Source organism: Mus musculus, chromosome 7 (genome assembly GCF_000001635.26).
Source record: "Mus musculus strain C57BL/6J chromosome 7, GRCm38.p6 C57BL/6J".
NCBI classification, from domain to species: Eukaryota; Metazoa; Chordata; class Mammalia; order Rodentia; family Muridae; genus Mus; species Mus musculus.
In genome coordinates, this window is record NC_000073.6 from 141,235,087 (window position 1) to 141,248,530 (window position 13,444).

The 13,444-nt window shown below is 44.9% G+C and overlaps 1 protein-coding gene across 13 annotated transcripts in view; it reads left to right on the forward strand.

Moving 5' to 3' along the window:
• The window catches only part of Phrf1 (PHD and ring finger domains 1), a 34,275-nt gene that overhangs the window by 6,610 nt on the left and 14,221 nt on the right, over positions 1 to 13,444 (forward strand). For all 13 annotated transcript variants that reach the window (XR_389947.3, XM_006536143.4, XM_006536145.4 and 10 more), the window contains exons 4-9: positions 2,411 to 2,616; positions 5,799 to 5,882; positions 8,692 to 8,810; positions 11,761 to 11,858; positions 12,135 to 12,310; positions 13,294 to 13,423. Coding sequence is in view for 12 of the 13 variants with exons in the window: in XM_006536143.4 (XP_006536206.1) it covers positions 2,411 to 2,616; positions 5,799 to 5,882; positions 8,692 to 8,810; positions 11,761 to 11,858; positions 12,135 to 12,310; positions 13,294 to 13,423 (813 nt within the window). In the remaining variant the exon portion in view is untranslated. The remainder of the gene's footprint in view (positions 1 to 2,410; positions 2,617 to 5,798; positions 5,883 to 8,691; positions 8,811 to 11,760; positions 11,859 to 12,134; positions 12,311 to 13,293; positions 13,424 to 13,444) is intronic.

Sequence of the window (13,444 nt, forward strand, 5' to 3'; positions counted from 1 at the left end):
TTCAAATACAAGAGCCGTACTTTCACCCACAGCATACTTTAAGGGCATTATTTGGCAAGCCAATTGAGAGTCCAGTGAGGGTCCTGAGCTATTTGTACTCATTTTTTCTCTACCTTCAAGTCAATTGGGGCTGTTCTCAGCATCCAGTGCTCTGCTCTGTGTGCACTATGGAGATCAGGCAAAACAAGGTGGCCAGGTCCCTACCTTCAGATTGCAGGGGAGAAGCAGGTCCTCTGGCTTCGCTTTGATTCTGCTGCCGTGAGCCTTTACTCACAGGGGAAGCTAAAGTTATTCGTCATTCCGCTATGGATGTCATGATTTTTCAAAATGTTATGAGTATCTCTTTCATCAATTTTTCTCTGTGGTATAGCAAATGACCACAACTCAGGAGCTTGGAATAGTATGTTTATTGTTTGTGTGTTTTTATGGATCAACTGGGTCTCTTTATTTTTTGTTGTTGTTTTGCTTTGTTTCTTGTTTTTTTGAGACAGGATTTCTCTGTGTAGCCCTGAACTCCGTTTGTAGACCAAACTTTCTTTGAACTCAGAGAAGTAAGCTTGCTTCTTCCTCTCGAGTGCTGGGATCAAAGACATGTGCTGCTACCACCCAGCTTCAGCTGAGTAGGTCTCTTATTCAGGCATCACCAGGTGGCCTTACAGTGTTAGCCAGGCTATGTTCCCCTTCTGAGCTTCAATCTTCTTCCAAGCCCTCTCTGTCTGCTGGCAGATTCCTCATGGTCTGAAAGAATGAAGCTCCATTTTCTTTTTCTTTTTTTTTTTTTAAGATTTTATTTATTTATTATATGTAAGTACACTGTAGCTGTTTTCAGACACTCCAGAAGACGGAGTCAGATCTCGTTACGGATGGTTGTGAGCCACCATGTGCTTGCTGGGATTTGAACTCCGGACCTTTGGAAGAGCGGTCGGGTGCTCTTACCCACTGAGCCATCTCACCAGCCCAAAGCTCCATTTTCTAGCCGGTTGTTAACAGACCATTCCTAGCTACTGTGTTATGCCCTCCTTTGGGAGTGCATGTTAGCTGTTTGTGTCCTTCTATGCCAGCAAGAGCAGCCTCTGCTTTGGAAGTGCTCACCTATGTAGAGGCAGAAGGATCGAGGAGTTCAGGGTCATCTTCATCCACATAGCCCGCTTAGACAACATGAGACCTTGTGTCAAAAGAAATGAACAATAGGAGCTGGCAAGCTTGCTAAGTAAATGAGGATGTTTGCCACCAAGCCTGGCAGCTTGAGCTCAATTCCTAAAATTCACATGGTAAGAGAGAAACAATTTCCATAACTTATCCTCGTTCTGCCCAATAAATAACAAATGCTTTTTTGTTTGTTTCTTTGTTTGTTTGGTTTTTTAAAATCTTTTTAAAAGCGCTCATGTGGTAGGATTGATCAGCGAGGGTAAGTTCCACTCTGTGGGTTGGTAGCAGGACTCTGGAGAAGGGCAGCCTCGCACCTTTGTTAGTCCTACTTACAAAGAACCAAAATCTAAGCCCCAGTGAGGACCTGCTTTTCTGTTTTTTCTTCTTTTCTTTTCTTTTCTTTTCTTTTCTTTTCTTTTCTTTTCTTTTCCTTTCTTTCTTTCTTTTCTTTTCTTTTTTTTTTTTTTTTTGAGACAGGGTTTCTCTGTGTATCCCTGGCTATCCTGGAACTCACTCTGTAGACCAGGCTGGCCTCGAGGATCTGCTTTTCTGATCCCTGTGATATATGTTTAGTAGTTCATAGGGGTTTGTTTGCGAACTGCAGTGTTTGCTAAATGCATCTTCATATTTTCCTCCTGACCCGGCCTCTGTTTCATAATGCCGAGATCGACTAGCTCTTTTATAGTCACTAATCCAGTTAGGAATCTTCTGTCTGTCTTCCACAAGGGAGGAAGAGATGCCCAAGAAGGAGGTCTGATCTAAGAGCAGATTATTTGTTGTCACTAGGTTGAAAGAGTTGTGCAGCTATGCAAGGGTTGTTGTCCTAGGGGGCATTCTTAGAGGCGTAGTCATTATTTTGTTGAGTGTTTCCTCTGTGCCTCTAGAGCTGAAAACTGAACCTAGGGCTTTGTACTTGCTAAGCAAGTGTTCTATCATGGAGCTAAATCCCCAACCCTTGGTGGTTTAGTCATTAGCACCATCTTCTCTGAAGCCTGTGATAGCTCACACCTAACTTCTTGGATGGTCTTTTTCTCAGAGGCTCAGGTATGAGGAGCTAGTGTAATCACTTAGCCAAATATCTCTGTCTCCGTAGCTCAGGGCAGCTCTGGACAGAGAGCCTTCAGGTAAGGAGTGGGGACTGTGTGAGGGAGACTTGGCTCAGGAGGAGCTGGGTTCTGGCTGAGGCTCTGCTTAAGGGTAGTCCCTGAACATGCACTTGTTTCTGTATTCACTAACAATATAATATTTCCATTTATCCAAGGTTCTGAAGACTCAGAAGATGGAGTAGAAATGGCAACGGCAGCAATAGAGACTCAAGGGAAGCTTGAAGCTAGCAGTGTACCCAATTCTGATGATGATGCAGAGAGCTGCCCCATTTGCCTCAATGCATTTAGAGACCAGGCTGTGGGCACCCCAGAGACCTGTGCCCATTATTTCTGCCTGGATTGCATCATCGAATGGTCCAGGGTGAGTTGGCTTTTCAGTGGGCTACTGCTACCCCTTATGACTAGGCTGCCTTCTCTGCAGCAAAACTGAACACAGGGCTGAGTGCTGCCTGGGTTCTCAGCATTGTGGGGAAGGAATGCTTACTGTGGGGGCTGTTACTGGGTGAGAAAGGATGACTCTGGCTTTTCTGAGGGTCAGGACACAAACTCTTCGGCAACCTCACATAGTAAGTGTAAGGCAGCCTCTGTAGGTATTGGAATGGTGCAAGTGTGCTTACTCAGTTCTGATGGCAAGTCATGAAGAGACAAGCTTTTATCACGCTGCTTACCTTGCAGTGAACTTTAAGGAGACTTGCCTGGGCCTTCACCCACTGGCAAAGACTTTTATATGTGTACAGGTATGTGGTGTGTGCCTGTCTTTACACGTAGAGGCTAAAGGATGTCAGGTATCCTGCTCTGTCGCTTTCTGCGTTATTCCTTTGAGTCAGGATCTTTTACTGAAGCTGCAGCATAATAGGCAGCTAGTAAACCCAAGACATTCTCTCATTCTTCATGGCATTAGCATTGAGAGATGAAGGTATAATCTTGCCCAGGTTTTTATGTGGATGTTGAGATATGAGTTTGGGTCCTTGTGTTTGCATAACAAATTTTCTTATCTGTTGAGCCATCCCCATCCTTAAAAAAAAAAAAAAAAAAAGTCAAAATAAGAGTTGTTATTGCCTATGCTTCTATCTGTCCCCAATGATACTGGCAGTGTGGTGAAAAATTTCAGCAAGGTTATAGGGGTTATGCCTCTGATATTCCCTTCCTTCTCCCCCAAGTAGCTTAGACGTGTCTCTGTAGTTTACTCTAAGTGGTATGGAGATGGCAAATGCCTTTCCTGTGTCCACAATTCTGCCAAGTTAGCTTATTGTGGTGTTGTGTCAAACTTCTTTGTTCTTTTGTGAGTCTGGCGGATTAGATTCAGATTAAGTTGTTTCATTCTTTAAGTTGAACAGCAAGAGGTTGGATGTGGTAGCACACACCTTTATCCCAGCACTCGGGAGGCAGAGGCAGGTGGATTTCTGAGTTCGAGGCCAGACTGGTCTACAGAGTGAGTTCCAGCACAGCCAGGGCTACACAGAGAAACCCTGTCTCAGAAAACAAGACAAAACAACAAAACAAAAAAGAGGTGGGATGTGATGACACATGCCTGTAATCTCAGCATTTAGAAGGGAAAGACTGGTGAATCTGAGTTGAAGACCAGCCTGGTCTATATAACAAGTTCCAGGCCAGCCAGGGCTACATAATTAGAGCCTATCTCAGTTAATTAGTTGAAGAGCAAGACATTCTGTTTACTGTATATATGATGTTTATTGGTAAGGGAAAGCATTTGAAAATGAGCTTATTAGTAAAAAAATCTTACAAGTGATCAGATGTTGAATTTCATGAGGTAGTTAGATACTGGGTTAATAAAGGTGAAAAATCTAGACTTAAAAATGACTCAGGGAGATGGACGGTGGTAATACACACCTTTAGTCCCAGTACTTGGGAGTCAGAAGCAGGCAGATATCTGAGTTTGAGCCAGTTCCAGGATAGCCAGAACTATACAGAGAAACCTCTTCAGAAAACCAAGGATGGGGGCTGGAATAAATCTTTAAAAAAAAAACAAAGATGGTTAGATGTATAAATGAATAACAATCAATCAGGGGCACTGGAGAGATAGCTCAGCAGTTAAGAGCACTGGCTGATCTTTCAGAGAACCTGAGTTCAGTTCCCAGTACCCACATGGCTGCTCACAGCTGTCTATAACTCCAGCTCCAGGGATCTGACACTGTCACACAGATATATATGTAGGTAAAACACCAGTGTACATAAAATTAAAGTAAATCATAAAAATTTAAAAAATCAAATCAGGGTCATGGGGATGGCTCAGCAGTAAAGGCTCTTGTATCAAGCTTGACAACCTAAGTGTGTTCTCTAGCAGCCACATGAAAGGAGAGCTCTACCTTCCACAAGCTGTCCTCTGCTCTTAGCTCTCAGAGCAGTCACTTGGGCTGGTCAGCAGGGGAAGCACTTCAAAGCCAAGCTTGAGTACCTCGTGGTGGTGTGCAGAGAGAAGAGAGTCAAATACATTGTTTTCTGCTCTCTTTACATGGGCTATGGCACACATATCCTTCCCCGCCAGTCTGGGCTACACTGACACCCTGTCTCAAACACTTTCACCAAAGAGAGAGGGAGGGAGAGAGAGGAAAATTAATATTGAATCAGACAAACAAGGGAACATATAGTGCCTTGATTCTCACATAACTGTAGTGGCAGAACATAAAAGAGGTGGCAGACCTGGGTGGCCCTCAGTTTATACATTTATCAGAATTTAGTGGAGTACACAGCTAAAGATGGTATGTTTTATTGTATACAGTATATTTCAGGAAAGGCAACTTGAGCTGAACAGACAAGGAAAAAAATCTTTGTAGCATGCATCTGATTAGCCTACACACTGAAAAGAAATGCTGAAAAGATACTAGAGATGCTCAGGGTCTACTGAGCAGTTCACAGAGGTCTAAGAGAAGATCTGGGTCAGCAACAAACAGGCTGAGATGCCGTCTACCCAGTCTTTCCCTTCCCTCCTCTCCTTTTCCTTCTTAGTAACACCTGTATGGGAGCATGCATCCAGCATGTTGACCTTGCTCCCTCAGTAGCATGGTGACTTCAAGTTTTGTTCACCCAGTTCTAGCATCTTAGCATAGGCCCTTAGCCAAGACCAAGGCTATCGATACAGATTTCTGTGTAAAAGAAATCATTATTTTTGGTTTTTTCAGGACAGGGTTTCTCTGTGTAGCCCTGGCTGTCCTGGAACTCTCTCTGTAGACTTGACTGGCCTCAAACTCAAAGAGATCCACTTGCCTCTGCCTCTTGCTACATGCCTTTCAAGGGCTTTGTGCATTACCACTGCCTGGCTAATAAAAATAACTTTTTAGTTTGTTTTTTTTCAGATATACTCTATAGATCAGGCCAGCCTCAAATTCACAATCCTCCTGTCTCAGCCTCCCAAATGCTGGGATAATGGGCAGGTGCTACCACATTCAGTTTAAGATTGTTGATTGTTAAGTAAATTCTTTATTTTGAAGACAGTCGTGATAAGTGATAAGTGATTGTAATAAGTAATTGATGAGTAATGAAGGGGATTATGCCGGATTCTGATCCAATCTTTATTTCTTACAGAATGCCAACTCCTGTCCTGTTGATCGAACAGTATTTAAATGTATTTGTATTCGTGCCCAGTTTAATGGTAAAATCTTAAAGAAGGTAAGTGTAGGTGCTGTCTATCCCTGCTTGTATTCTTATAGGAAGGATCATGATGCTAAATGGTGACTCGCTTTTCTCCTAAGTGGTTGTCAGTTCAATTAGGCATAAAAGGAGTGACTCAGGCATCCTTTTTCGCCTTGAGCAAAGCCTAGGGCTAAGACTGGTGTTTTCTGGGACATAGGTACCGAGTCATGGAGATGTTTCTGTCCCTCACCCCTTCTGACTACAGAGCTCCTCTCCAGCCAGCCTCCTTATGAACTGCAGTCTTGGCGTGTGGGAGGTGCAGTGGGGGGACAAAGGGCCATGTGAACTGAAGTTTGGAAAGTACTGTTGGGGCTGCAAGGAAAGGTGGTTTTGCTTATTATTTATTGTCCCCTCCTTTTCTCCCTTCCCTAAACCCCTTTCTCTTTCTATCTTTTCCTTCTTTTTTCACTCCCTTCTTTGTTTTCTCTGTCTTTCCTATCTGTCCCTCCCTTCCACTTCCTTTCTTTCTTTTTTTCTTCTTTTCAATGGATTAAATTCCAGGCCTTGTGCATGCCAGGCAAGCTACACAACCAAGAACTACAAATTGTTTGAGAGAGGGTCTCATTATATAGACCAGGCTGGCCTTGAACTCACAGAGATAGATCCAGCTGCCTCTGCTTCCAGAATGCAGGAATTAAAGTGCGACTGCTACCCACATAGTGCTACCCTTGTGTTTTTTGAGACAGATTTTTCCTGTGCATAAAAAGATCGGCCTTGCTGCGATTGTGTACACCTTTAATCTCAGTACTGGTGGGAGATAGAGGTGGGCTTATCTCTCTGAGTTTGAGTATAACCAAGAAAACATAGTGAGATCTTAAAAACAGCAGCCTGATTAAAGGGATGGTTCACACCATCAACCCCATCGTTTGGGAGGCAGAGACATAGGCAAATCAAGTCCAGCCCAGTCTACAGAGTTCCAGGATAGGCTACACACAGAGAAACTCTATCTTAAAAAACTGAAAACAAAACAAAACAATTAATTAAATAAATAGATAAATAAATAAGTAACACCAATAAAACAACAAAAGAGATTTCAGGTCTCCATCTGCTGACCCTTTTGCTGGTGACTGAGCCTAGGACCAGCGGCTGGGCAAGCACTCTGCCCCCTGAGCTCCATAGCAGGAGTGTTGTTGAGCTTTTTCTGTAGAGCTCTTGTGCTTCTGCTTTAAAGTTATCATGTGCTCTCCCCACCCATGTCTGCAATTCACAGCACTGGTGAATCTGTACCACGAAGTGTTCCTGCATCACAGGCTCATGTTTGTTGCTTATTTGTTTGGTTTTCTTAGAGACAGGGTCTCTGGGTAGCCCTGGCTGTTCTGAACTGATTATAGACCTGGCTGGCTTCAAACTCACAGAGATCCACCTGTCTGTCCCCCAAGTGCTGTGATTAAAAGCCTGCACCACCTCTCCTGGCCCCTGGCACAGTTCTTGCTTTTACTTTTCTTCTAGTTACCTGTCATTCAGTGAAGATAACATACAGGTCACCATATGCCTTAGGGTTCCTGTTGCTGAAATGAAACACTATGACCAGAAACAAGTTGGGGAGCAAAAGGTTTCTTTGGCTTACACTTAGATGCTCTTCATTACTGAAGGAAGTCAGGACAGGAACTGAAACAGGGTAGGAACCTGGAGGCAGGGGATGATGGCAGGCACAGCTTTGCGGCTGTGGAGGGATGCTTGCCCTTACGGCTTGCTCAGCCTGCTTGCCTGCCTGCCTTCCTTTGTTTTGTTTTGTTTTGTTTGTTTGTTTGTTTTTGTTTTGTTTTTTAGAGATAGGTTTTCTCAGTCCTGGCTGTCTGGGAACTCAGATTTGTAGATCAGGCTGGCTTCAAACTCGCAGAGATCTGCCTGCCTCTGCCTCCAGAGTACTGGGACTAAACACATGTGCTACCATGCCCAGCCTTCAGTCTGCTTATAGAATCCAAGACCACCACAGAGAGATGATACCACCCACAAAGGGTGGTATACCATCCCCCATTAATCTCTTTAAGAAAGTGCCTTACAGTTGGGTCTTTTTTTTTTTTTTTTTTTTTTTTTTTTTTTGAGACAGGGTTTCTCTGTATAGCCTTGGCTGTCCTGGAACTCACTTTATAGACCAGGCTGGCCTCGAACTCAGAAATCCGACTGCCTCTGCCTCCCGAGTGCTGGTATTAAAGGCGTGCGCCACCATACCCGGCTTACAGAGTTGGATCTTAGGGTGCCATTTTCTCAGTCTTTCAGATGACTCTAGCTTGTGTCAAGTTGACATAAGACTAGTCAGCATATCATATATTTGATTATTCAGGTTGTGGGTCCATAGAGCCTATCTTAGGGGTTCTGTTTGTTGTGATAACATCATAACCAAAAGTAACTTGGAGCAAAAAGAGTTTATTTTGCTTACACTTTTCTAATCACAGTTCAGCATCAAAGGAAGTCAGGGCAGTGACCTGAAGATATGAGCTGATGCAGAAGTCAGAGGAGTGCTGCTTATTGGCTTGCTCCCTGTGGCTTTCTCAGCCTGCTTATAGCATCACAGGACCATCAGCCCAAAGGTGACACTATCCACAGTAAGCTGGCTAGAACATGCCACCTTGCTTACCCATAGGCCAGTCTGATAGGGGTATTTTCTCAACTGAGATTTCCTCTTCTAAAATGACGCTAACTTATGTCCCAGTTGACATTTTAGCCAGCACACATCCCAAGTAGATCTTAGGCCAGTGGGTTTACTTTAGATTAGATACATGTCCTATGAATTGACCACTCAGATGTTGAGGGTATGTTCACTGACCAATATTTCTGTCTTCAGATTCCAGTAGAAAACACTAAAGCTTGTGAGGCTGAGGAGGAAGACCCGACTTTTTGTGAGGTGTGTGGCAGGAGTGATCGTGAGGACCGGCTCCTACTGTGTGACGGCTGCGATGCTGGGTAAGGGTACTGGTGCCTTGCAGGCTGTTAAGTTTGTCATGCTCAGGACTGCATTGTGAAGTGGGGCCCAGTGGGTCATAGACAGTGACACTGATACCTCTCCTGGCTCCTGTGTCTATACTTCCTGGTGCTGCTCAAAGGCCGTCAGTATATCAAGGTCAAAGAAAAAAGGCAGGAGAGTGGACTCACCTTAGGAGAGAGGGCAGGCCAGCTGAGGGGTTGCTTTTGGGACAGCATCATCTTGGCTGCCTGGATCTTTTTATCATTATTGTTATTATTGTTTCTATGGGTGTGGCCTATATGTGGATATGTACATGTGAATAGAGGTGTTTGTGGAAGCCAGAGACTTTGGATCACCCTGGAGCTGGAATTACAGATGGGTATATGCTTCCTGAAGTGGAAGCCTCGTGCCCTGCAAGAGCGATGTGGTTTTAACTGTGAACCATCTCTAGCTCCCTCTTTTGCCTTCTGATGTACTTGAAATCACTTTATGCTTGTGACCCTGTCTTCTGGGACACTGCTTGTGTTCTTTGCTCACTGTTTGTTCTCTAAGATGGAACTGGCCTCCCTAGCCTCTTGCTAGGTTTTTGGCTATTGATTAGAAAGTTTTTTCTGCTATAAAATTGTGGCCAGTTACAGAAATATTCTTCTCCAGGTGGAGAGGCTGGTAGATCTGGAATGTTTCCTAGGGCAGAAAACAACAGTTTCAAGGTGTGGACAAGAGGCTTTGTACTGTTCGTGCTGGAAGGGAGAAGCAGTTTTCTGCATTTGCCCTCGCTCGCTTGCTCCCCTGTGGCTGTCGCTGGGGTTCTTCTGGGTTGCCAGTTGTGCCAGCTCCACTGGCTGGAATTTGGTGTACAGTTTGTACCCAGGAGCTGACTTTCATCATTTCAAGGCACAAGGGTCTCCTGGGCCTTCATGCCTGTAGAAATTCAGTTGGTACAATGACTACCAGCTTGTCTTGCAGTTTTGTTTTGTTTTAATCAAGAATTAAACTTATAAATTCATACTGATTTATGTATTTCACTTAACAGATGCAACAGTGTAAGCATTAAAATCATGATAGATCTAAGATATTAAAATTAACTCATATTAGTGGTTCTTGTACTTCTAAGCACCTAAATACTGTTGACTTTTACATTTTTCTATATCTTCATGGTTGTCTTTCAACTCTCAAGTCTAAAACTTCTCATTCATTTTGAAATGGAATCAGAAGGCTTTCTATATTCCAGGACAGCCAGGGCTACACAGAGAAACCCTGCCTCGAAGAAAAAAAAAAAAGAAGGCTTTGTATAGATGGTTGGGGGAGGGGGGCAGCACATGTTGCACACATTGATATTTTGTGAAATAAGCACAGGTTGTCTTTGAGTTCTAAGGAGTTACGACTGAACATTAAAGGTCCGTGTTCAGAGAGAAGATGGGGTTTACTTGAGTCTCTTTATGGCTTTTCAAGATTTGTTCTGGTGTATGATGTTACATGGACCACATTGCATGTGACGTTCCAGTAAGGGCCACCCACCTGACTGTAGAGGATTTTCAGTTCCGGCCACTGACATAATAGTTTATAACCACCCAAAGCTCCCAGGCACTCGTGTAGCACACACTCATGTACACATTCATATACTTTGTTTTGTGGGATTTTTTTGTTGTGGTGGATTTTTTGTTTTGTTTTGTGGGTTTTTTTGGTTTTGTTTTATTTTTTATTTTTGTTTGTTTTTGTTTTTTTGTTTGTTTGTTTTTTTCGAGACATGGTTTCTCTGTGTAGCCCTGGCTGTCCTGGAACTCACTTTGTAGATCAGGCTGACCTCGAACTCAGAAATCCGCCTGCCTCTGCCTCCTGAGTGCTGGGATTAAAGGCGTGTGCCACCACCGCCCGACTTATTTTTGGTTTTTGAGACAGGGTTTTATGTAGCCTTGGTTGCCCTGGAACTAGCTCTGTAGACCAGTCTGGCCTTAAACTAACAGAGTTCTACCTGCCTTCCAAGTTCTGGAATTAAAGGTGCATGCTTCCCTGGCTCCAGGCTCATAATACAAGAGAAAGGTAGAAAAGGTCAGCACAGCCAGCACAAAGTTTATTCCTGCGAAGCTTAAGACCCGAGACAGAGCACAGTAGCTTTACACCTTTCATCCCAACACTATGAGTTCAACGCCAGTCTATCCTACATAGTGAGTTCCAGGCTAGCCAAGGTACTTAGTGAGACCCTGACTCAAAACAAAACAAAGGATATGGAGAGAGAAAGGGGCTGGTGAGATGGCTCAGTGGGTAAGAGCACCTGACTGCTCTTCGGAAGGTCCGGAGTTCAAATCCCAGCAACCACATGGTGGCTCACAACCACCCGTAATGAGATCTGACTCCGTCTTCTGGAGTGTCTGAAGACAGCTACAGTGTACTTACATATAATAAATAATAAATAAAAAAAAATTTTAAAAAAGAGAGAGAGAGAAAGGCCTAGAATAAGCTAGGGACTGGGTGCAGGGCTTCTTGGGGCGCCCTCTTCAGGAACCTCTCATCTCTTTGACACTCTCCATGCCCTGTCCTTGGTGGTCTTGAAGGAGACTTATGGCATGGTATGATTGAAGCATGGCCATTGGACTGAAATGTGACTGGACAGGATAATAAGATATTCTCTGCCAGCATGGGACAGGACTTTTGCTAGGCAAGTGTTCTTTCCCCAGCCCCTTAGAACGCTCTCGGTGTTCTAAGGGTTACTTAGTCATCTACTGTCAGATACAGTGGGTCAAAAAGGAGATTAGAATTTCTGTGGCCCACCTTGGGAGTGGGGATTAGAGGCAGGACTGTGTTTAGCCTGAGGACCCCATAACATTGGAAGTGAGAAGCCGTTGGCAGGATACATTGCAAACTAGACTATTTAAAATAGTCTTTGCATGTGGTTTCTTGTGAGACTTGAAGTCCAAGGCTAAGACTGGCACTGAACTGTTGTTCCCATAGGTACCACATGGAATGTTTGGACCCGCCTCTCCAGGAGGTGCCTGTGGATGAATGGTTCTGCCCAGAGTGTACGGTCCCTGGTGTGGATCCCACTCATGGTAATGTGCTGTCCTCTCTTTCCTGCAGAGCACTTGGGGTTTTCCTATCGTCAGTTTTAGAGAAGGACCTTGTAGAAAATCTAGACTTGTTATGTGGGAAGAACTTTCATCAGGGAGAGGGCTTTCTTTGAATTCCTTGGTAGGAGCTGGAGGACTTAACCTTTGGAGGCCACGAAAGGTTGTCAGTTTAGGGCTTTCAGTTCTTAAGGCTAACTGGGAAAAGCTTGTGATATGTGATAGTGTACATGACCCAGCAGCCCACGGCTCTCTTCCAAGATGCAGCTCCTGTGAGTGATGAGGAGGTCTCCTTGCTACTGGCTGATGTAGTACCTACTACAAGCAGGCTTCGGCCTCGAGTAGGCAGGACCCGGGCCATCGCTAGGACACGGCAGAGTGAGAGAGTGAGGGCAACTGTGAACCGGAACCGGATCTCCTCTGCCAGAAGGGTCCAGGTAAGTGGCTGGCTCTCAACAGGGTGGTCTCTGGGCTTGGGAGCTGAATTGAAGAGATACCACTGGCAGTAAAGGGCCCTAGCATGGTCATATGGCAGGCCTAGCATGCATGTAGTTAATCTGCCAGAGCGTAGGTGAGTCTATTGAAGGTGCTGTGTTTCACCTATGTGCCAGCAGGACCAATGGGACTGCCTTCTCTAACACTTGGATGGAGGGGATAATGATTTGGGAAATATGCTCTAGTGTGAAAAAGGCCACTTACTGGCTCTTCACCCCTTCCAGGCTCAAGAGATTATCTTCCTCATGCCTGGCTTCTGGCACTCAGATGACCACGGCCCCTGTTCTGGGTACTGAGGGAGCTTAAAAGTTCTTTCTGTGAAGTCATATTCCCATGGTCAATATAGTGACATCATGGTTCAAGTTCCAAATAGGTTGATGGACTGGGAACTATCTTCTGTCGTATGCCCGTCTCTATAACCTCCAGTTTTGCACTTGCGTCTCAGCTCATGCTTGCCATCTCTCTTTGACTTTGTGCCTTGGATGCAGGATAGTGTTGGGGGCTGCTATTTCTCACTCACTCCTTTGTTTTCTATCTGCTGGCTCATTCCCTATTCCCTGCTAGGCCCTCATCATCACATGCCTGCCTCACCTGGGGATCTGCTCCTGGCTCCCACCTGCCCACTTCCTTCCTGCTTGGACCTCCTTTGCTCCTTGATAGCAGCTGAGCCCTCTAGTCCATCCTTGCCCTGATCTTCCCTTCTAGAACTCTGCAAGGAACAACTCTGCTTGTGATCATGCTGTCCACTGTTGGTTGGGAGGTAGTTTCAGTCTTAAACTAGTCTGGCTTCTCTGGTCAGTTTGCACCATATTCAGGGATCTGAATGGGAGTCTGCACTGACGGGATCCACTCACATGGCCCAGCTCAGTGTTCCATCCGTGGGAAGGGTGGTCACCCACTGAGTGGTGCTGTCCCTTGTATGCAGCATGTGCCAAGGTACCTCATGTCTTCTCTGCTGGATGAAACTATTGAGGCTGTCGCCACTGGGCTGAGCACTGCTGTATACCAGCGTCCCTTGACACCTCGTGTCCCTGCAAAACGGAAAAGGAAGGCAGGTAAGCTGACATAATGGGCTT